Raw genomic sequence first — 25,764 nt, 5'->3', positions numbered from 1 at the left:
GGCTGGGTTACTTGAGAAAAAGAAAGTACCAAAGCTACATATACTTCCATAATTCAAAAAAGATTTTTTTCACAGAATTCTAGATATTTCTGAATAAATTGTTGCAGCTCTAAGTTACATAAATGAATAAACTGAATAACAACACTCTTTTTATAAAAGTAAACATTATTAAAAAGATAATATCTTTGTAATTTAGATCTCCAAATTCTGAAATTACTGGGAGGCCTATAATTAAAAGCAAATTAACAACATTTAATTAAGCTTGAATTGGGAATTTTTTCAAGTATTTTGAGTAGGATAGTTAAGTTGATTTGAACCGTCACTCTTCCAACAGAAACTTCACATTTCTTTCTGTTGGCAACATTGTCCAATAACTGACTACTCTAATAGTCCCTCTGCATTTTGAGATTTAATACTCTTATTCTATCACACTCTAAGAAATTGCTGCCCTGGAACTTGGGGATGTTGAGACTGCCTTAAACCTGAGAGTCTCACTTAATAGTTGACTGAGTTTTCCCCTCTGTATCATGCCTAAATATTTTGATGTGGATTTTATTACTTTTGGCTGCATTAGTAAATTCAGTCTGTAAAATGTCCAAAGAACTTTATGTCATATACAAAATATATTTTAAAGAAAGCAACATAGTAGTTTTACCATTTAAATTTTTATTTAGTTGATTCAGAAATGGAATGTCTTTATCTCTGCCAATTGTTTTCTTATTAATTAAATTAGTAAATATTACTACTAGCAACTTAGTAAATATTAGCTTTAAAAAATATATACTATCTTACTCATATAGCTTTTATTTAGAATTCTGCAAACCTTCATCAATTTCCTTGTTTTTAATTTTTGCTAAGGACCATTACTATTCATTCTGTTTAAGAGGATTTTCATAATTTTATAAGTAACTATAGGGGATCAGCTATCATAGAATAGATTTCATAGCATGTAATCTGTTTTTTCTGGTAGTACCAAAGTTGTTTCTAGGATTGCGCAAGCTTTTGTAAAGTGAAGTTTTTTAATATTTCATTTAACCACTAGATGAGTGGCTTTTTAAAATTATTAAAAATAATTTTCCATGAATGGATTTCATTGGACTACTCTATTCAGAGAGTTTTTTTGACCCACTGTAGACAAATTGGAAAGCCGCTTTTTCACCTTTTAAAATAAATTTTAATAAATTTATATGTATTAAAAATGGCCATAGGAAAATAACATTGAATAAATAGAAAGTAAATCTATTGTTGTGCTTATGTGCATTATTCATTAGAATAGGCAAGATTATGCTGCAGTAATAAGCCTAAAATCCCAGTGACTAAAAGCAAAGTTTACTTTTTACAAACACTGCATATCCACTGAAGTTTGACATAGTGATGTCTTAGTTGTAGTCCCTCAGGGACTCAGACTTATGCCATTTCCATCTTGACACATGCTTCAGCTATTACAGTTCTGGGAAAAGGGTCTTGAATCTTCTGTCTGACAATGACATATATAGTTCTCCTTGGCAAGAGTTGGCCACACCTGAGTTCAGCAGGCTGTATGATCCTCACACAGAATGGGGCATTGGGTGCTGTAGAGAGTACAGCAGTTCACCAGACTCTTCTAAATAAGTGAGCATTTGGAAACTATTTGATACACTTATAGAATACTTGGGTTAAAACTGACCATGGGAAGAAAATGAAGCGTTTTCACCTGATCACCTCTGATTAGTTTTAGAACTCAGATTCAGTGCACCGAACACAGACACACAGACACACAGACACACACACACACACACACACACACACACACATACACATTTCTACATGGTTCAAATGATATAGGAACTGTTTTACAGAAACATTTATACCATTGGGGATATTGGCATTATTCCACATGCTGTGTGGACAGGGAAAAATGGTGTTGTGGGGCCTGACCTGCTTTAAATTCACATTTGTAGGTCAGCCAGAACCATTCATAAATTTCATGACCATATTACAGTTTAGCAGGATTTTAAACTTTTTTTTTCTTGTCTTATGGAACAAAATAAGGCTACATTTTAATTTGGAGTTTAAATATATTAATTGTATACTATGTTGGAAAAATAACTGAAGACTACAAATAGCCAACTGTTTAAATAACAAATATAATCAAACCATTAGAGATATTGTCAAAATTCATACTAACATGAAAATATTCTAATTTGTTGTAAAGAGCCAATGTTTTTCACTTATTTTCTAAATCTTACACAATTAGCTATTATTTAATTATTACTAACATTTCCTGATTCTTTTTTTTTTTTTTTTTTCAGGTATTACTCATTTCCCCAAAATATTTTGTGAAACTTCCCAGAGGCTGGTTAGTGTGGAAGCCTTTGCTCTGGCCGCGAAATATTATTCTATACAGAACTTGGGAATATGTATGCCTTTTGAGCAGTTGCTTGTAGCACTCCGAGGAAATCAAAAACAGAAAACTGGTAGGTGAATTTGTGTGTGTGCACGTATATATTTTTAGGCACTTTAGAAGCAGTATATTGTTCATATATGTATATCTTTACAATGTGTTCTCAATTTAGTGTTAGACTTTTTATCATGAGCCCAGATAGACTGGCTTGTGCCAAATGAGTTCTCTCATGCACCATATTAAACAGAACAACTTCATTATGGAGCTCCATATTTTTCTACATTGTTGTTACTAGTATTTTTCTTTATGGCTGTTTTATGTATCGGGGAACACTGTGATAATATTCTGTAAATCTTATTTTCTTAATTCAAATTTTATTCATAGCAGCTCAACTAATAGATGTCTATTATACAGACACCGCAATGGAAGCTCTGTATTATTATTATATTTAATTACAAGAAACACTAATATCAACGGATGGTTCTTATTAACTTCTGTTTCTTTAATAGTAGTATTTTAATTTTGTTTTATTTTCATGCAGATGAGAATGTAAAGCCACAGGAGTTCATGAATTTGAAAAAATCTCATGAAGTTCAGGCAATGTCAGAGCTGATCAGCAGTATGGCTGATTACTATAGAATAAAGCAGGTAACAGTGTTTATGTATATTTTCAGGTGTTAAAATTATTGCCATATTTTGTATCATTCAAATTTCCTTTTCTAGCATCCCTATCTAGCCTTTAAAATTTCATTAAATAGCTGACGTGATATGTCAGAGCCTTTAAAAATGTGCTCTCACCCAAATACACTCTAATTATAACAAATCTATACTAAAAAGAAGGTATCGCTATGAATGTTTTGCCACCAATTTCCCTCTTTTCGGAATGGATAGAAGTTAAGAATAATTCCCTTTGCTATGTGGTAACTCCAGTTTGGGGTGGCATTGTGATGATGACATTGCGCAGAATTGCTTGGCACTGGGTGTTCGAGCCCAGGCTCACGCTGTGGTACGGGGCCCCTCCCTCATTACGGTAACACACTTGGATTCTTCCAAGCTGTCAGAATTACAATGCATTCCTGTTGTGGAAAAACAGTCTTTGTGTAAGGTAGTGATGTCTGAAAACAGATGTTAAAATCAAATCAAAGACTGCCTGGGCTTATAAAAATAGTAAGTTATTTTTTCCCCCTGGCTTATAAAAATAGTAAGTTATTTTTCTTATCCCTGTGAGAACATCTATGGGGCAATGGAGGATTTTCCTTCCTTCGATTTTTATGAGGTGTTAGAATCTTTTCCATGGGTTCTTCCAGACTTGCAGAGAGTTTGAGGATGGTTAGGAAAGGATCACGTTGTGGGCTAGGTGTGCAGAGCCTCTTGAGACAACAGAGAACTCTAGGGGAGGGGCCTGAGGCAAGACCTAGGGCAATAGTTCTCAGCCTTTCCTCCAGTGTGTCATACCTGAGCAGTGCTTGTCAGCACTGGTGCAGGGCTCCCCACAGAAGAAACTCAGCTGGACCGGAAGGTGCAAGTACCCAGTGTAAAGCCAGTTGCCGCAGCCACCATCACAGCCGCCTGGCCATGCAGGTTCGCATTAGATTCGGACAGACAGTAATGAAACAATGGAGGCAAGAACTGGTGGGCCATTACCTTTATCCTAGCTTGCACCCGGTGGGCAAGTAAAAACACACACTGGGCTCCAAAACCCACTCATTCAGTGCTCACAAAGCTACCGACTTATCCGAGTTTCCTACAATCAAAGGTTTCTACCTCACCAGCCTTATTCACCTCTGTTCCCCATCTCCTTCCTTCTCTCTGCACAAACTCTGCACAAACTGGCTTCTTCAGCATTCCTCCATCTTGGCTGCCTCTCCTCTCTTCCATGTGGCCTTACTCTGCTCTCCTTTCTCTGTGGTCTGCCCTACTTTATAGTGTGGATTCAAAACCTTTAATCCAATATACAAACAAGGAAGTCTCTGATACAAAGTCACTTATCTGAGGTATAATGGGATTCCTCATGAGACTGCACCACCCCACATCATGCAACAGTCAAGGGTGTGGGGAAAAGCTTAGTCTTAAAACTAAGCCTTAGCCTATAAGGACCCTGCCTGCTTAGAGCCTGTCCCCAGCACACATTAATATCATCACACCCATCCCAAGCAAGAAGGGCAACCAATATCATCACCTGGGCAATGGCCCTCCACATTGGCAGCACCATCTTTAACAAAGTGAGCGTAATATATTTCATCTGCCCAACACCCAGTGAAACTTTTGCCGTGCAGATCACATAGGTGAATATTACAGCCATAAAATTGAATGGGGAAAAAAATAAGCAATTTAGAGAAGACTGCATATTTTATGGTACCATTTTTTATAAGCTGTAAAACAAAATAATAGTATGTTCTTAATTTAAAAAGTATAAGAAGAAGTATTAAAGAAGAAATGAAATCACAACTATTTGAGAGTAGTTATTACCTCTGGTAGGGGTAGCAAGGAGATGGGTTATAGAAGGAAAACATGAGGACTGCAATGGAAATACTAATATTCCAGTTTCTCAGAGGGCTGGCAGGCACATGGGTATTGCAGGTACTGTCCAGTGCCTGCCTGCTCTCTGTCCAGCAGCATCTGCATTTCTTCCCTGGGGGTTTCCTCTGGCTGCTGAACTGAGGCACTGCCTCCTACGAGTTCTAGGAATTAACCCCTCTCTGTGAGCAGCCTTGAACCAATGAGGGCTACAGATTGATATGCAAATGAATCAAGTCCCGAACAGCTCCGGTTGGATGACTCTGAGGTTTGTCTTCTACAAGAGCTCTCAGAGTTTCCTAGCGCATCTCAACCCAAGTGGCCCTGAAGCAGGGTCTTGTTGAATAATGTACCTTTTATTGGGCTGCCCTCCTTCTCTTTTTCTCTTCTCTACTCCCCTACCCTTTTATCTCCCAAATTAATCACTGTTCCTTAAATCTCTGTCATAGAATCTGCTGTATCTTAACAAAAACTACCAGGAGGGGCATTTATTGTGCTTTGTAACTTTACATTTCAACTATATGTATTCTGTTATTTATATGCTAAATTACATACTTTCAGTAACATTAAAATAATAAAGCAGTTTGTCTGACCAGGTGGTGGTGCAGTGAATAGAGCGTAGGACTGGGATGCAGAGTTCCCAGGTTGGAACTCCGAGGTCATCAGCTTTAGCGTGGGCTCATCTGGTTTGAGCAAGGCTCACCCACTTGAGCCCAAGGTTGCTGGCTTGAGCAAGGGATCACTCAGTCTGCTGTAGCCCCCCATCAAGGCACATATGAGAAATCAATCAATGAACAACTAAGTTGCCACAACGAAAAAATGATGTTTCTCATCTCTCTCCCTTCCTGTCTGTCCCTATCTGTCCCTCTCTCTGACTCTCTCTGTATATAATAATAATAATAATAAAAATAAAGCAGTTTTCTTTTACTTCTAAAGAACAAAAAAAAATCTCGAAAGAGCTTAATCTATCATTAGATCTGCTTTAAAGGAACTTTTTGAAGTGAAGATGATTGTTCCTAGTGAATGAAATCACCTAAAATAAAGACTTTTACAAGGTCTTTCTCTTAAATCACTTAATAGTACTATTTAATTCTCATCATAGTTCAGTTTAAAATGTATTATATATGTACTACTTTTACTTTTAAAATGTAAATTTAATTAATACAGATTCATGATGATAGATGGAAACCCAGAATCTGAAATACTTGACTCTCCTAGTGAGACCCTGGAAGCTGTCATTAACTGTGATGGAGAAGATTTGGGGAGGGCAGGTTTCACAGAGAATATCAAGAGCTTAGTTTGTAATGTTAAATTTGATGTGGTAAGTAGACATTCAGGTGGAAATGTTAGGTAAACTGTTGGTTTTATGAGTATGAAGTTCATGGTAGAATTTCATACTGAGGCTTTACATTTGAAAGTCATTATTAGCCTAGAATGGTAATTAGATCTCCAGGTCAGTCAACAATATAACTCTTCTATTTGAAGTATAATACCATACAGTTAAGAAATGTAACCGCTATGTGTAGCAATGTTTTTGTGAGAAAGTGTCCCAAACAGAATTAGGAGACAGATGAAGATAAGTTACACCAAGTATTGGAGGAGAGACTCCTGTCTTCTAACCTATAGATGACCCAGGATGGAAAAGACTACTGTCAGTAAAGGGTAGGACAGCAGGATAGTGGAAATTTTGCAGTTCAGACCAGACGGTTTGAAGGCAAAAAGTTTTAAACTTATATAACTTTTAATTGCACAGAGTTTTTCATTCTTTTGCTAACACTACATATGTTGCTAAAAAGCCAATTTGGGAAGGGATAAAAATCAACTTGGATCAATAAGATGTAAATATAAGTTGGCTGACAAAATTTCTAGGAAAAGTTACTAATTACTAAAAAGGTTTTTAGATATATTGTGAAGACATCATTCTGAGAGTTTCTACAGCCATTATGCAACCAGAGGAATTACAAATAAGATGGCCCCAAAATTTAATTTGCACTTTATACCCCACATATATGTGCATGGTATCTTTCTTTCTCTGACTTATTCCTCATAGTATAATATGCTCTAGGCCCATTCATGCTGTCACAAATGGTCAGACTTTATGCTTTTTTTATGGCCAAGTAATTTTCTATTGTATATATGTACCATAGCTTCTTGATCCACTTGTCTATTGACTGGCACTTGGGTTGCTTCCATATCTTGGCTATTGTACGTGATATGGCCAATGAACACAGAGATGTATATACAATAAAATCGAATGTCTTCAAACCTCTGAATTGTTCAGTCATTCTACTGACAGATTTCCTAAGTGAAGTGAATTTTCTTCATTGTTCAGAACTTGATGTTCTGTTACTTATGGCCAGAATTTTACTGATTCACAAGTGGAAATGTCATACACATATGTGGAAACAAACTCAATTATCTCTCAGTCACAAAACAGCTCTATTGGTGGGAACAAACGTGCTGGTGTTGCCATCAACCCAGTGATTGCTAGCATTAGGTTTGTCATTAACATCAGTGAGTATATTTTATAGAAGCATTGAAAAGTTTTGCATTCTCTGGAGATTCAGATATGAGGGAATTAATGAATTGAGTTTCTACTGGATAGCTCTTATGTTCATGAGTACATGTATGGTAACTTCAGTTAGATTGTACTTCCTTAAAATAAAGATATACAGTATACAGTGTGTCCGTAAAGTCATGGTGCACTTTTGACCGGTCACAAGAAAGCAACAAAAGACGATAGAAATGTGAAATCTGCACCAAATAAAAGGAAAACTCTCCCAGTTTCATACCTATTCAGTGCAGTTCGATGTGGGCTCATTTGTTGCCCTACACACATCCAAACGATAGTGAAGTTCTTGCCACACATGGGTAAGGACGTCTCCTGTGATTCTCTGTTTTAAGTGATTAATGTCGTTGATACGTTCAATGTACACATGTTGCTTCACATAACCCAAAAGTAAAAGTCTAAGGGCGTCAGATCCAGGGATCATGGTTGCCATGGCTTAGAACCCCTGCCTATCCACCGCCAGGGGAATGTTCTATCCAGAAACTCACAAACAATGGTGGCGTAGTGTGGAGGAGTGTCATCCTGTTGAAAGGTGACACCTTCTGGGAATTGTGGCACTGCATACACTTCCAACATGTCAAGATAGTACTTTGCCGTCACAGACTGCTCCAGGAAAAAAAATGGGCCTATCACCTTATCATGCATGAGGCCACACCACACGTTCACGTTAGGGGTGTCATGTTTGTACTCAACGTAGGCATGAGGATGTTCAGCAGCCCATATTTGGACGTTATGGCCATGAACATGCTCACAGATATGAAGGTCACCTCATCGCTAAACACAATCTTCTGCAAAAATCTTGCATCATTGTCGATCTTATGAAGCATATCTGTAGCAAACGCGCGTCATGTGGGTCTATCCGCCGGTTTGATAGAGTGCAAGAGCCGCAATTTGTACCCCATAAAACAGAGACGTTTCTTTAACACCTTATGAACTGTAGTCTTGCTTAGATGTAATTATCGAGCACATACATGCACAGATTTTTTAGGGCTCCTTAGGTAGCTATTCAGTATAGCCTCTACAGACTCGTCACTGACTGATGGCCTACCAGAACGGGGTTTCTCCACCAAACTGCCGGTTTCCTTCAACTACTTATCCCACCGAGTAATGTTATTCCTATGTGGTGGCTCTTCGTTATAAATGCGCCGATATTCACGTTGCACTTTGGTCACGGATTCAAATTTAGCGAGCCACAGAACACACTGAACTTTACTTTATACCATCCACATCTTAACTGGCCTGGCCGTGGGCTGCTCCGCTGTATACACAGTGTTATGTCATCATCTGCGCATGCGCACATGCTGCCACATCATCCTACAGAAACTGGGAGGGCTTTCCTTTTATTTGGTGCAGATTTCACATTTCTGTCATCTTTTGTTGCTTTCCTGTGACCGGTCAAAAGTGCACCATGACTTTACGGACATACTGTAGTATGCTTCTGTGTTCCCCACAATACCTAGCCCAGAGATTAACATAAAAAGGGGGTATCAGAAATTATTTGTAAGCTAATTACTTATTTAGAGGACATTATTTATTGAAGTCTTAGCTATGAATTACTTGAGTTACAAGACCCCTGAAATTTTTAAAGATTTAATTAATGATATGCATTACTTCAAATATAGGAATGTTTCCTTGAGTGGCTCACAATTATGACAGGGTTTAACTGATTTTAGGAATTAAAGGTAGGTATAATAATATTAGGTAATAATTTCTTATGATAATATTTCTGATTTTCCACTTATTTTCTATGAAAAGGCATGGCAATATAATAATCTTGGTAATTTTTATTTCTCTTATCATTTTTAGTTTTTTATCAATGTATTCTGCAATTCTAGGTATTCCATTTGATAATTTGGTAATCGTGCAGTTGTATAACCACCAAGATGATCAACAGTATTTCTTATGACAGCGAGTTTTTCCTCATGTCTGTTTGCAAGTTATTTTCTTCTCCATTCCCAGGGAACTACTGATTTGTTTATAGTTTTTAGACCATCATTTAAATGATGTTTTGTTTTTGACTTCTTTCCTTTACAACATAGCTTTTGAGTGTTTCTGTTGTGTGTATTGACTCTTTGTTCCTCTTTCTTGCTGGAGACTGTGCCCTAGTATGGTTATACCACCATTTGTTTTTCCATTTACCAGTTCATGGCCCTTTGAGTTATTAGCATTAGTTGGCAGCTAGGATTATTCACAAGACTTTGTGTGAACATGTTATCATTTCTCTTGGATAATTAACCCAGAGTGGGATTTGTAGATTATATAGTAAGTGTATGTTTTAACTTTATGGTAAACTGCCATTGTTTTTTAAAGTGCCTATACCATATCACATTTGTGCATATCTCATTATGATTTTAGTTAGCATTTCCCTGATGACTAGTGATGCTGGGCATCTTTTAATATCAGACATTTATATGAAATTTTGTGAAGTGTGTTTTCAAATAATTTGCCTATTTTTACTTGATTGCTTGCATTATTATTCAGGTATAAGAGTTCTATATATATTCTGCACACGAACCATCTGTCAGATAAATGATTTGCAAATACAGCATTCAGTAGTGCTTTTCCTTTTTAACTATGTATTTTGAGTAGCAAAAATTTAAATTTTTAATGAAGTCTACTTTTTAATTATTTCTTTTGTAGTTCATGCTTTTTATACCCTGCATAAGAAATCTTTGCTTCTCCCAATGCCTCCCATTTTCCTATATTTACTTTCAGAAGTTAATAATTTTTATTATTACATTTAGATCTGTGACTCACTTTTAATTAATTTTATATTTGGCATATGACAAGCAAGTTCATTTTTTTCATTTAGACATCCAGTTATATGATATATTAGCACTGTTTGTTGAAAACACTGTCTTCTTTATTGAATTACCTTAGCAGTTTTTAAAAAAAATCAATTGTCTATTTAAGTATGGGACTATTTCTGAACTCTGTTTTTTCATTGACTTATGTCTGTTTTTATACTAACACTACACTGTTTGATTACTGTAGTTTTAAATTTATTCCCAAATTGTATAAATCCTCCAACCTTATTCTTTTTCAAAATTGTTTTGCTTATTCTAGGAACTTTGCCTTTTCATATAAATTATAATATCAGTTTAGCAATTTATTTAATATGCTGGAATTTTTATTAGTATTGCATTGAATCTACAAGTCAGTTTGGGGGAATTGCCATCTTAAAATTGAGTCTGATGTTTTGTGAATATGGTATATCTTTTAATTTAAATCTTTTAATTTTTCTCTATGCAGTGTTGTATATCTTTCAGTGTATAGAGATCTTAATAACCTTTGTTTCTTTTATTCCTAGATATTCTATTATTAACAGTATTTTAATTCAGTTGGATTTACATTTTATTTTCTAACTGTTCTTTGCTACTATATTGTGTATATTCTGGTGGTTCATTATTAATTTCTAATAATCCTGTATTCTGACACATTGCTAAATTCATTTGTTATGTTAGTTCTTTTGGTATATTCTTCAGATTTTCTTAAATATAATTTTACCGTATTTTTCACTCCATAAGATACACCTTACCATAAGACACACCTAGGGTTTTAAGGAGGAAAATAAGAAAAAAAATACTCTGAACCAAATGTTGTGTTAAAATATTTAATGAAATACCATATTTTTTTGCTCCATAAGATGCATGGACATTTTCCCCTCCACTTTGGGGGGGGGGGGGAGTGCGTCTTATGGAGCGAAAAATGTGGTATCTATGAATAAAGAGTTTTATTTCCAATTTTTATGATTTTTCCCATTTTTTTCTTGACTTTTTATACTGTCTAGAACCTCTTAAAAAGTTAAATAAAAATGATGAGAGTGGTTGGTTTTTAATAGAGATCAAAACATTAAAATATAAAACAACAGATTGTGCCTGACCAGGCGGTGGTGCATTGGATAGAGCGTCAGACTGGGATGCAGAGGACCCAGGTTTGAGACCCCCAAGGTCGCCAGCTTGAGCTCAGGCTCATCTGGTTTGAGCAAAAAGCCCACCAGCTTGAACCCAAGGTCCCTGGCTCCAGCAAGGGGTTACTCGGTCTGCTGAAGGCCCGCGGTCAAGGCACATATGAGAAAGCACTAAGGTGTTACAATGCGCAATGAAAAACTAATGATTGATGCTTCTCACCTCTCTCCATTCCTGTCTGTCTGTCCCTGCCTATCCCTCTCTCTGACTCACTCTCTGTCTCTGTAAAAAATAAATTAATTAATTAATTAATTTAAAAAAACACAACAGATTGTATAAACTATACAACCATGTGTTTACTTTCTTTTAAAAATAATTTTATTGATTTTATGGGGAGGTAGTGAGAAGATTCAACTCACAGTTGCTTTTCTTTAGTTGTTCATTAATTGCTTGTCGTATGTGCTTTGACCAGGCAAGCCTAAGGTTTCAAACCAGCGACCTCGGTGTGCCAGGGGTGCTTTATCCGCTCTGCTACGACAGGCCAGGCTGTATACTTTCTCTTAGAAAATAGATCTAGAATGCTTTTTATTACTATTTAAAATCTTTTAATTCATTCTGTTTTTCTTTAGGTGATTGATCTAGGTTCTGGAAAAGGCTACTTAAGCTCCTATTTGTCCTTGAAGTATGGCTTAAAAGTTTATGGAATTGATTCCTCAAATACCAATACGCATGGAGCTCAAGAGAGAAACAGGAAATTGAAGAAACATTGGAAAGTGTATCATACCCAGTCAAAACTAGATGTCAGTGAACTGGCATTAAAAATGGCAAAAGAAAAGAAAATGCAAGGTCAAAATAAAAATGAAGAAGATATTGAAGGAATATGTAACAACAATCCTGTGAACCAAGAAATGATGTGTACATCAGCTTTTTTGCCAGATTTTTCGAGCTCTGTAATTTCTAACATCAGAACACAAATGGAAAACCTACGTGTTTATTCACACCAAGAAGGAAATTTGTGTTTTGAAAACGCCTTTTCTCTTACAGACCTTTTGCCCATTAATGCCATAGAATCTACATCTTCATCCCAAATACCCAAGAATAAAATGTCTGAAGAGAATAAAGGGAGAAGAAAAACAACATCAAAGTCAAATGAATCAAATATATACTCACCTTTAACATCTTTTATCACTGCTGATTCAGAACTACATGATATTATTAAAGATCTAGAGGTGATTTCACTCTTGAATTTCTAAATATGATTTATAAAACTGCTCTAAGTCATAAAATTAAAATTTAATAATACCTTGTTTAACCTGCATATCTTATGCAGTTACATTAATCTCAAGCACTAAGATAATCATATGAAGACTTTTATGATTCTCACAGCTATCAAAATCTGTAAGAGTACAAAATCTGACAGTTACAGTTTGCCAAAATAGAGTACCCTTCATTCATTTCAAGCTTCCTAAATGAAACAAGTTCTAGCACAAGAGCTAGTAAGCTAAGTTATTATGCAATTTAGGGATTGTTAAAATTCCAATACAAGAAAACTCGTACATTTTAATTTGTATTTGAAGTAAAGAGATATCCTAGTTCCCTGGTCGGCAAACTGCAGCTTGTGAGCCACATGCGGCTCTTTGGTCCCTTGAGTGTGGCTCTTTCAAAAATATCCCGTGCGGGCGCTACCTCGGTAAGGAATGTACCTACCTGTATAGTTTAAGTTTAAAAAACTTGGCTCTCAAAAGAAATTTCAATCGTTGTACTGTTGATATTTGGCTCTGTTGACCAATGAGTTTGCTAACCATTGTCCTAGGGCAATATTATATTTAATACTAGCCTTGGTAACCAAATATGCAATTTTTTGAGCAAATGTAGCTTCTGAGTATTCTTAAAGAATTTTAATTTTTTCTCAACTACAAGTTGTCAAATTATATAAGTGAAAGAGAATCTTTCTTAAAGTCAACATTGTGTGTTAAAACAATATTGTAGAGGAGCTTCAAGAAATCATTTGGCTTCATTCATTGTCTTAAAAACCAGGTAGCCTTTTTCTGTTTCTTTGTTTTATATTTTCATAACAATTTTTTCTTTTATTAAGTAAGAGGCAGGAAGGCAGACAGACAGACTCCCACCTGAGCCCTGACCTGGATCCACCCGGCAAGCCCCCTACGGGTGATGCTCTGCCCTTCTGGGGCCACTGCTCCATTGCTCGGGCAACCAAGCTGTTTTAGCGCCTGAGCCAAGGCCCTGGCACCATCATCTGTGCCTTGGGCCAACTTGCTCCAACCATTTGTGCCATGGGAGGGGAAGAGAGAGAGAAAGAGAACAGGGAAGGGGAGGGGTGGAGAAAGCAGATGGTCACTTCTCCTATGTGCCCTGAATGGGGTAAAACAAAGTAGCCTTTGAAGTTGTAATATTCTGCTTATTAAATTTTTCAGAAATTCTTTTTTAAATTAAATTCATTGGGGTGACATTAACAAAGATTGTGTAGATTTAAGTGTACGTTTCAATGATACATCATCTGTATATGGCAATATGTGCCCACCACCCAAAGTCAGATCTTCTTCCAGCACCGTTATATTTGACCCCTCTGCTCTTGACTCCTCCTCCCCTGCTGCCCTCTGTTGTCCTTGTCTGTTAACTTTCATTTATCTTGTTTGTTCATGTGTTGCTTTCAGTTTTATATCCATATAAATATGAAGTCATATAGTTCTTAGCTTTTTCTGACTGACTGATTTCACTTAGCATGATATTCTTAAGGTCTAGCTTATATTGACAGTATTTCATCGTTTTTTTATGATTGTACTACTGTATTCCATTGTGTATATATATACACATATATAAAACACATCTCTATCCAGTCATTTATCAAAGGACACTTTGGTTGTCTCCATGCCCTCGCCACTGTGAATAATGCTGCCCTGAACATACGTATCTTTCCAAATAAATGTTTTCAAAATTTTCCGGTACATACCCAAAAGAAGGGCTGCTGTGTCATATGGTAACTCTATTCTTAAATTTTGAGGAGCCTCCATACCATTTTCCATAGAGGCCATACCAGTTACATTCCCACCAGCAGTGAATGAGGGTTCCTTCTTCTCCACAGCCTCTCCAACACTTGTTACTTGTTTTGTTGATAACAGGTGTGAGGCAGTATCTCATTGTACTTTTGATTTGCATTTCCCTAATAGCTAGTGAAGTTGAGCATCTTTTCATATATCTGTCGACCGTTTTTATGTGTTCTTAAGAGAAATGTGTGTTCAGGTCCTCTGCCTATTTTTAAATTGTGTGGACATGTTTTCATTTCTCTTTGATAATTAGCTCAGAGTGGGATTTGTAGGTCATAGAGTAAGTATATATTTTAATTTCATGGCAGATTGCCAGAGTTTTTCAAAGTGCTTGTGCCATTATTATCCTCATTTTATAAATGAGGAAATTAAGCCACTGAAGATTTAAAACAAACTTGGTTTATTGATCCAGATTCCCTGAGTATATGCAGCTGTATCCATTCAGTGTGAGTATACATGACAATTAGTCTTTGAAACAGATCATAGGAGAATGTTTACATAAAATTGATGTAGAATTTAGAGCAAAAAATTTTATATTGAATATAAAATTGCGATAGCTGATGTAGGAATGAACTAAGTAAACTTATGACAGTTTTTTTTTATCAATTTTAATGGGCAATTTGTTAAGAAGTGAATTAAGAAAATTGACTAGTAAGGTATAAATATGTCTCAAATCACAAGTTTGTCATAGTAGTGCATGCTACATCTGATTAGTCCAGTCTTTACTTTAGCTAGTTGTTAAGCAAATATTAGTTGTAAAACAGAAAAAGGAAAATTCAAATGGGTAAGTACCCAAACACAGTTGAAAAATCAACTCAAAAGTATGTCAGTTATGATAAATGATGATAGTCATTTTGTCCATAAACGGAATGCTTATTTTTTATAAAAATCTTTTTAAAAAGTAATATTTTCTGGGTAGAATTTGTTCTGTATTTAAAATCTTCACCTGAAATGTCTTTCTAGCCCTTTCTCAATTGCCAAAATTTATTTTTCTTCTCATTTTAAAAGGATTGCTTGATGGTAGGTCTACACACTTGCGGTGATCTTGCTCCAAACACTCTGCGAATATTTACTTCCAATTCTGAAATCAAGGGAGTTTGCAGTGTGGGTTGTTGCTACCACCTCTTATCTGAAGAATTTGAAAACCCACATAAAGGTACAAAGTTTCCCATTTCTCACAATTTCATTTATTTCAGTATAATGGCTACTTTTTATCTATTCATGTTTTTTGTTGTTGACATTGTCATTTTGAATCAACATTTAGAATAATATCTGATATTCTTGCAATTTTAATGTTATAGCAATTGAAATTTGATGCACTGTCACCTTATATAGTTTGGTCATTAAGTGGTCTTAGCGAATACTGAAAGCCGCAAACATTTGAAAATTTTATGTGATACATATTTTAGAGAACTTCTGTTTAAAAATACTTGTAAGGTGTACATCTACTAAAATAGTAAAAAGTTATTTTTGATTAATATAGAGTTGCAAGGCTTGGTTTCATTTTCAGAACTTTTTTTGTTTTGTAAGGAAAGTTGATATTTCTTGGAAAAAAATTTCTTGCTGTATTTTGAAGAGTCAACATACTATCATTTTTAAAAGCTGCAAAACTGCAATTGCATTAAAATTATGGTGTTCAGACTGTGCTCCCTGGACTGACATGGTGTCTGAAGAGCAAAGTTCGTAACAGGAGTTAAAGCATCCCCAGTACCTTCATCCAGAGCAGCTCTTTTTGTGTTATAGCTCTTAAAACGATATGGTTTCAGAGGTGCTGGTTCAGAGTAGATGGTTATTTAGTCGATTAATATTAGCAATTCTCTTCTCTATTAGTTTGTTGAAATCTTAGTCAGCATCCAGTGGTCCTTGCTATGGATTTTTAAGCCAGGATGTTGTGTGCATATGGTTTTTTTTTCTTTTCTCAGTTTTAAAATCCAGATGAATAGGAAATTTTTAATTTTTTATGTAATTGTGTTTAAGACATAAGAGTTTTGATTATGTAATTCTACTGAAATATGGGTGGAACAGGTCATCCTCAGGATAGCAAAGGTGGCGTAAGATTATTTTTTAGGAAAGGTGTACAAAAGGAAAATTTTGAATAGAGATCTACAGAGTGAGAGAAAGAAAGAAAATTGGCAAAAAGTTAACAATAGTTTGATTTAGATGAGGGATGTATGTTTTTCTTTTCATTTTTCTAACTCAAAGTACAAAAATCTTCGAGATAAAAACTTGAAGAAAATAGTGAAACTAAAAATAGAAAAAAATAATTATACTGAAGTATATACCCAAATATTTACACTGTATTACAATCCTTCTTAGAGAGAGAGGAAGGAGGAGAAAGAGAGGGAGGAGTGAGAGTGAGAAGCATCTACTCATATTTGCTTCAAGCAGAGCCAATGACACCTTGCTCAAGCCAGCAACCTTTGGGCTCATGCCAGTGACCTTGGGCTTCAAGCCAGCGACCTTTGGGCTCAAGCCAGCGATCTTGGGATTATGTCCATTATCACACACTCAAGCCAGTGAGCTGCACTCATGCCAATAACCTTGAGTTTCGAACTGGGGACCTTAGCATCAGTGCTATACCCATTGTACCACCTAAAAGAAAGAAAAAAAAATTCAATACAATCACATTTTTACAACTTTTAAAGTATTAAACATGTAATGTTTTTTTAGAACAACCATAGCATAAGATTCTATGTAAGGGGAGTATGATTCTTAGTTCAAGAGCTTCCTCTTCTGTAGGTGCGGTGAAATGGAAGACTTTCTTTAGTAATCGGCTCTATTGGGAGTAGGTGTAGACAATTGGTGTGTCTCTCAATTCAGAGGTAGTGTCCTGCAGTATAAAATATTTAACTTCTGCTGCCTGCTTCCTTCTTTCCTCATTACCATCCTGCCCCTAACGATGCCTTCCCCTTCCAAAAGCCCTTCTCTCCTCTCTAGGCGGTACCTTTGCAGTCCTGCTGGGCCCTTGCAGCCACTGCACGGTGTCGTCAGGCCTCAGGCCCCATTTCAGTACATCCCACTGTGTGGCAGATCCTCACTCTTGAACCAGTAACTAGAAATAGAAAATAAAAATCATGGTTGCTGCGTTGGCAGCTGCATTTCATACTAGTGGAAGATAAAAGACAGTGTACTTGGCACTATTATGTATAATAAAGGGAGATGGGAAAGGGGCTCTTAAAAAATAATTTGGGAAAGAAGAACAATAAAACAAATAGATGAACAGCAAAGTTCAGTTCAACAAACGTTATTGAATATCAGCTATGCCGCACATTGTGCTAAGCAGGGTGATATAAAAATGTATGATGCCCCATCTTCACCCTTAAGGGATGTAAAAATAGCCCTTAATCGCAGGAATCCAGATAATCTCTGTTAGTAACATTTTTGATTTATAAAAAATCACTTAGAATAGAAAATTCAAATAATATTAAAAGATATGTAAAACAAAAATAAATAGTGAATTCCCCAACCCATACTTTTGGTTTCCTGTGTATCTTTCCAGGAAAGAATAAACATATATATGTACACACTAGATTCTTGTGTGGTGTCTTTGAAGATCAGTAGAAGTTAATCAGACAAAGAACTGGGAAGAGTGTTACAGACACACAAAGGCATGAGATGATAAGTATTAAAAATCAAGTTTCCTTTTCTTTGCCTTCCACAGTCACTGTTTCTCTGAACTTCTGGGAAATTTTTTGTTGATAAAAGATCTCCACGTTTTTCCACTTGAAATGGAAGCTGCTCAGTTAACAGATTATCAGGCATCAACCTTAGATCTGGCCTGGGCAGAGGCACTTTCACCTTCTCTTCTCCAGGGTGGAAGTTGCTGTAGTTTACTACGGCAGAGTTCATAGGGCATATTTGGTCCTGGGATTCCGAGAAGAAAAGTGCTGGAAAGGTGTGGGAAACAGTGACTGGCCACTACAAAACCTCCGTTCCCATTCTTGTAGGCAAGGTCAATTCATGGTAGGGCCTCCTTGTCAAAAATATCTTAACCAGTGACAGTCGTTGAGATTATCAGGTAAACAATACTAGGCTTAAGTGGCAAAAGTTAATAGTAATATCTTACTGTTACGTGCTTTCCTCACACACACCTGAAATGAACAAAGTTGGGAGTTGTGCATGTCAGGAAAGCAAAACTAAGCAGGAAGAAACAGGACTGATGATAAGATGAGCTAGACGGAAAGATATAAACATGAGTACCTTCAAATATTTTGGAATTTGAGAAAAGAGCTAGACAACCGAAAGATAGGAGAAAAAAAAATGTAGCTAAGTCATAGAAATAACAAAAACAACCTCAGTTTATGCTGCAGTTTTGCCTTGCTTTGGACTGCCACATTTTTTTTTTTCATCTCAAAAACAAGGTAGGAAAGGTAACTTATCATTTCTCTCTTTCTCACAACCCTATTTCCTTTTTTGTTTTGGCTGAACTTGGCTATAGTACAAGAGAAGAGATATGAACCATCTTTTGCAATTTTTATAAACAGCATTTTTCAACTCCAGTTGCCCCTCTGAATCAAATATATTACTTTCACTATGTAGGGCCTGCTTTCTGACCTGATGTATAATCTTTTGAATATAAGTAATTTTAGAAGATTTATAGATAATTTTGATGAACAACATGGTTAAAAACAGAATTTTTTAAAATTTTTATTTATTCATCATAGAGAGGAGAAAGAGAGTGAGTGAGAGAGAGAGAGAGAGAGAGAGAGAGAGAGATGGGGGGAGGGGTGAGAAGCATCAACTCCCATATGTTCCTTGACCAAGCAAGCCCGGGGGTTTTTAATCAGCGACCTTAGCATTCCAGGTTGACGCCCTATCCACTGCGCCACCACAGGTCAGGTGAAAACAGGATATTTATTATGGTTTCATAAGAAGAAAAATACAGAATTCGAGAAGATGATTTGTAGAAATATATTCAAGATTATTTACAGTTATTTCAATCTTTCCCATGCAAGACTTATGTGAACTCTACTTATGTACAACTTTGCAGATTTATACCAAAGGCTGAACCCAGAAGGGCCCAGAGGGCATATCAAATTCCAGAGTGCAGAGAGAGAGAGTAAACAGCTTCCCCAAAATCGTTGAGGTATAGAGCTCAGAGTGAAAACCAGGGGAGACCAAACATAGAGTTAGAACATAGAACAGGAACAGAGTTCAGTGCCCTGAGGCAAAGGCCACAGTGGTTCCACAAAGGTACTGAAGGCAGTACTGTGCTTAATGCAGCAGGATAGAAATAGAATTAGCAATTCTTATTAAACAATAGATGGGGACATTTGAGCTACTCCATTGCCCTTTAATCTGCTCTAAAGAAGTTTCCCTTCCTGACTTCCTCATTCTCTTCACCTCTTTCTCTTCTCTGCTTCCTGACTTCCTAATTCTTGTCACAGCTTCTATCTTGTGTGTATCAATAAGTACCTGTAAGGAACTGGGGGTCAGGGCTGTCTCATGAGGACCTGATAGGGGATTGTGAGGCAGTCTCCCCTAGGTCCCTTGCTGCACTACATATGGTCTCTGAGTAGTCATTGTCTCTGCGACAATAGAGGGCTGGACACCAGGTCATAAATGCACAATTAAGTTAAGGGTTAGAAACTAGACAAAACCAGTGGCAGAAAAAAATCTAGAACCAACAAGGAATGTCCAAGATAATTGTATCACTAGAATTTTGACAGCTTAACTGTATTGATGAATAGGTGTGTGTCTGTATATGTATGAAGCCGACAGTGGCAATCTGTTCTGGACTGTTTAGCAGTGACTCTTTGGATAGATGGAATATGGATGTAGTCTGGTGTTTTATACAACACACAGGGTGGGAAAAAGTAGGTTTACAGTTGTTCATGTAGAAAATAATACAATTAATAAGTAATAGTACAAGAATAAACTGTTTCACATACACCTATATGCCTACTTCTGCCCACCCCTATATATTATATAGTACTAGTATTCCTTACTAAAATAGAAATCTACCACTATACAGTTTGATCATTATATTTAACTAACTTATAAGGCCAGATGTTTGAATGCACAGGCTTAGCATATTTCCTGTCATATATCCAGCACGAGGTGCCATGGAGTTATATCTCTGAATGCTCAAGTATGTCATGTGTCTCTCCCTTCACATCTTACACACCTGCCCCTCACCCTCACTTTGTTTGCACAGCTGTTTTGGAGTTTGAATTGGGGCAATGTTGCCCTTTGGGATGTAAATTTGAGTTATTAATAGTCCAACATAGTATACTAGAAAAGTCTGGTATGTACACTGCAACGTTTTATGATGATATGTACTATGTAAACATTATGTGTTTTACATGAATATGTTTACCCAATCCACTGTGGTAGACCATGGAGGTGGTCTTTCATGAATGTCAATTTTCAAAAGGACCTCAAAGCTTTCTGAGCCGTTATGAATGCTGAAGTTATACCATATGTTTTAAAAACTGCTTTTAAATATTTATACATTATGAGCCGGTAGTTCCTAGGAGAACAAGAAATACCAGAAACAGTTTTATTGCAGTGCTTTATAGAATATATATTTTTCCAAGCTTGACATGTTTCATTGTTTTGTCTTCACATTGATTATTATAATTATTTTTTCAATACTTACACATTATTTCATGCCCTACAAGTTGGGGGATTTATTTTGGTGGTTTTTCCCAGAAAGGTTAGAAACATGCTATAGGAAACACAGTGTACCTATTCAGATCTACACATCTTTTATTCCTAACTGAACTATGGTTTTGTTCAGGCATCGGTTATTGGGAAGACTGAGCCCTTCTGTCGCTGCAGAAATAGGTGAATCTAAATCTAAATTAGTTACAGTAATTCCCTATATAGAGTAATGGATATGAGACAGAGTTCTCAAAAACTAGGCATGAGAACATGTCTCCTAGAGGGTTTTCTGAACTTTTTGTTGGTCTTGTTGTTCTTAAAACTGAACATAAGGCAAGAGCATCACTTGTTTTTCTCTGCCCCCCAACTTGGTCCTCTGTATGTATTTGTTGATGCTAGTGTGTTCTCTGTCAGAAATTGGTGGTAGTGCTCTGTGTCCTGCAGGCCCAGTCCAAGGGAGGAAAGGTAATTTTACTCTTCCTGTAAATTTATCTAATCCAGCAGTTCTCAACCTGTGGGTCGCGACCCCTGGCGGGGGTCAAACCACCAAAACACAGGGGTCTCCTAAAGCCATCGGATAGGACCGCTGATCTAATCATCTCAGAGTCTTAGGAGTGCAGGAGGGGTAGAGGAAGAGTTGGGACCCTCCAGAGTCACATCAGATAGTATCCCTGACCTTATTAGGAGCCCCTTCTAGGAGCAGCCCTTGTCAGGGAATAGATTTGTGCTTGGTCTTTCTTCACCTCCTCCCAGCCCAATGCCAGGGAGCCTTGTACTATTGGTGCTTTCCAAAATACTGCAGATCAGCATAGTCAAATAGAAATGATGTAATGCTTGAAAGCTGTTAGTCTACCTTCCTGTTTATTCCCAGCCTTAATATATTACAGGACATTAAGGCAATTCCCCCAAAGATCCCTCCATTTTCTTTTTTTATTTTTTAAACTAGGGAAGGGCTGTAGATCATCTTTTAATGGTACCTTTAAACCTGGTCCTGCCATTTTTGTATCAAACAAATTTGTCTAGGGTATATGATAGCTACGCTACTATATCTCAACTTATGGTATCAGTAGGAATTTTAAGGGAGAAAGCTAAATACTTATGTGGTCATCTTCTCTGTCTCTGAGGATTGACAGTTGGTTTCATTGCTTTAAATTTCTTTTTTAATTTTTTTATTGAAATTATTAAGGTGACATTGGTTAATAAAATTATACAGGTTTCAGATGCTACACAACTCTACAATACACTATCTGTACATTGCATTGTGTGTTCACCACCCCAAGTCAAGTGTCCCTCCATCACTGTCTATCTCTCTACCCTCTTCCCCCTTCCCCCACCCCCTTTCCCTCCTGCAGTCCCCACAGTATTGTCTGTATCTGTTTTTTTGGGTTTTTTGTTTTGTTTTTTGCTTAATTCCCTCATCTTTTTCTAGTCCCCCAACCCCCATCATTGCTTTAAACTTAGAGTCTCTTTACCTACAAAGGTATCTGGAGGTTGAATTACAGTTGTCCCTCGCCATATCACAGTTCACTTTTTGCAGTCTCACTGTATTGCGAATTTTTAAATTGTATATGTCTAATTTTGTATCGTGAATTTTTTGCTGTATCGCGGGATTTTACATAGGTTTAAGAGTGTAGAAAGTGTTTAAGAGCATAGACAGTGTTTATAAGAGTATGGGAAAGGTTTATAAGAGTGTGGGGAGGGTTTATAAAGCCTTAAAATATATATAAATAATAAAATAAATATAAGGTCGCTACTTCATGGATTTTCGCCTATCGCAGGGGTTCTGGACCTAACCCCCACAATAGACAAGGGACCACTGTAATCCCATCTTTGCAACATTGCCATTGCTGTCTTTTCAGTGAAGACTTAACAGTATTTTCTATATCATAAATATATATTTTATTAAATTTTTCTATTTGCTATGGGCTTTTAGTGCTGGAAATTTGGAGGATGTAGTGGAATAAATCATGATTTCTCTTTTCAAAAAGCATGTATTTGACTTCCATTTCAGCACTGTGGGGATGTGATTTCTTCTGAGAAACCCTCCTACTACAGTTTAGCTAGATCCTGGCTAAATTAGAGTGTATATTTTTGTAAGCATTGCTGAGTCCACAAAAAAATAAAGAAATTCTCTGTGGGTCAAGAAATATCAAAAGCAAAGAGTTAAAAGGAGAGAAGGGGAAGAAAGAAGAAGCGGAGTTGAAACCAGAGCAGGGAAGGCAGAGCCATAGGTTGCAGACAGTGTCCTGCGGCAAATGCTTGTCACCCTGCAATGTACAGACTACTGCTGGGCTTCTCCATGGCAGAGGCGCTGATCCTGAGAAGTCCATACCAAACTAAGACCTTGAATGAAATAAAGCCATCTTCAGTCAGCTCCACGTAGAGGCAAATTCAAATCCTTGTGGAGAAATACTCCAAGGTCAAGCCCTTGGAATGTCTACAGATTAAAATCTACTGAACATAAGCTAAAAAACTAAATATAAAGGGTGGGGCAAAAGTCGGTTTACAGTTGTTTATATGGAAAATAATACAATAATAAGTAATACAATGAACTGTTCCACATACTTACAATTGTAATCCTACTTTTGCCACACCCTGTATGAATATCTATATTTAGATTTATATAGCTATAAAATATATGTATGTATCCTGTATGCCCCCCATTCAACTAAAAGTAATGAATATTGTTTAATTTACCTTTGTAAAAGCATTGAAATAGTGGTAAGATTCATAGTATTTATCAAAACTATATATAGAAGAATTCAGGAGCCCACAAAGATGATGGGAAGATGGAAACTACAAGGGTGTTTGTGTGCCATGACATTCTTGAGCTTTGTTTTTATAGCCCTTCAAGCATTAGGGTACAAATGATTGAACTTCTACTTAGACGTGCAGAAGAGAGTCTCATAGAATTCATAGGACATACTCTCACAAATTGAGACCACAAAGGTGAGGACTCAAGTTAGAGCAGCAGTAGTAAGAATAGAATAAATTAGAAGAATTCAAGAAACACTTAAGAATCTTTAAGGGAATGGGAGATAAAGGAGAAGAAATTGTCAAGGATTATCAGTTTTTTGTGTTGGGTCACTGGGTAGGTGATGATGTAACTTACATGATAGGAAACACTAAGGAAGGACCACGTTTTAGGCCAAAGTTTTAAACATGTTTAATACTTTTAGATTGTTTTGTGTATGAGCAGTCATATTTTGGGAAAGTTTTATAAATAAATATTTCTAAATACATGGAAGTGGAACTATCATAGCATAACCATACAGGACTTATTTTCTTTATTTTCCAGAAAATCTGTGAGGTAGTAGCTGACATTGGTTCCTATAGTTTAACACTGTGAGGTCCAAAGTCTCTGCAGATTTTTTTTGCCTTTCATTTATGCTTACATAATAGCTGCTACTACTGCTCTAGGCATTGCTGTCCAAATAGAAAGAAATGTGAAGATGGAAGACCTTCTCCCATCTGAAACAGTATCCTTTAAGAGCACAATGCAGCTTCTAATGAAATCCAGTTCTGTGAATGACAAAGAAGGAGAATCTGAATATTGGTAGGCAGTTTGTATTCTCTGCCCATGTGTGTGTCTGTGTGATATTAATGCATAAATAAGGCACTGGAAGGAGGAGACTGAGGAGTGCAACAACATGTATATGTAGCAGAATGTAATTGTATCCAATGTCTACATCTTTCTTTTAATACTATAACCCCTCTTAGTTTTAGTAGAGCAAATACCACTCAGCCACACAACTACAGTACCAGTCTCTTAGGTGAATCAAAATTATGTATGAAACTTATTTAAAAGGAAGCTGCTTACCACCCCGTTAACTTATTTATTTATTTATTTATTTATTTTACCTGTTCTTCTGACTAACCAATAGCAATAATCTTGATACCAGCGTTGATAGCCAGCTCTTAAGGTTGACAGGACAGCCCTTCCCATCTGGGTCTGCCTTCCTCTGCACAAGAGGGAAATAGACTTCTGTCTAATTTATGGATCTGTATTCTGAGATCCTTTGTGATAACCTATCTAGTATAGATGAATCTGAGGTCTTGTTCTGGATGCTTCTCCTTTGTGTGAAACTTTTACCTTGTGACTGTAACTGTATTTATGTACAATGAATGTACAATGTACAATAAGCCAACAATCATAGCACTGACAATCAAAACAAATTGTACATGTCTTATAAATTATATATGACTGTACATGATATCAATTATACATGACTACACATAACTTATAAATTATATGTGACTATGTATGACTTATAAATTATATATGACTGTATATGGTTTATGTGATTTCTTAGAGATAGGGAAAAAAGAGAATATGATAACTGCTAAAAAAAAAAAAAAGCCATTCAGCTAGAAAGTGAAGATTTTTTCCTGTTAGGAGATCAAGAAAGGCTTTATGAGAGTAGTAACCTTCAAATTGAGTTTTGTAGGGTAGGATTTAGATAGACAAAAGTGTGGAGAGGAGGGTTAAGTTAGGAGTGGCAGGTCACTCATTAAAGATGGTAAATACTATATAGTTAGGTAGCAACCTAATTCATATGAAGTAGAAAAATGTGATATAAGGTAGAAAATAAAAGCAGTAGTCAATCCTTAAAGCCCTCATATGAGAGAACGTTTGAGCAGAACAGCAACATGACCAAAAAATAGATGTTGTCAAAACCTGTGATTCTCAACCATGAGATTCGCTGGGATCCTAAC

General features: G+C 36.4%; 1 protein-coding gene across 1 annotated transcript in view; it reads left to right on the top strand.

The window, feature by feature from the left end:
• Positions 1–25,764, top strand: part of METTL25 (methyltransferase like 25) — a 115,102-nt gene that overhangs the window by 15,973 nt on the left and 73,365 nt on the right. The window contains exons 2-5 of the mRNA XM_066368465.1: positions 2,292–2,456; positions 2,925–3,031; positions 12,007–12,606; positions 15,451–15,598. Of these exons, the coding sequence (XP_066224562.1) occupies positions 2,292–2,456; positions 2,925–3,031; positions 12,007–12,606; positions 15,451–15,598 (1,020 nt within the window). The remainder of the gene's footprint in view (positions 1–2,291; positions 2,457–2,924; positions 3,032–12,006; positions 12,607–15,450; positions 15,599–25,764) is intronic.

This window comes from Saccopteryx leptura, chromosome 2 (assembly GCF_036850995.1).
Source record: "Saccopteryx leptura isolate mSacLep1 chromosome 2, mSacLep1_pri_phased_curated, whole genome shotgun sequence".
Classification (NCBI taxonomy): Eukaryota; Metazoa; Chordata; class Mammalia; order Chiroptera; family Emballonuridae; genus Saccopteryx; species Saccopteryx leptura.
Note: the sequence above shows the minus strand (reverse complement) of the source record. Positions and strands in the feature narration are given on the sequence as shown.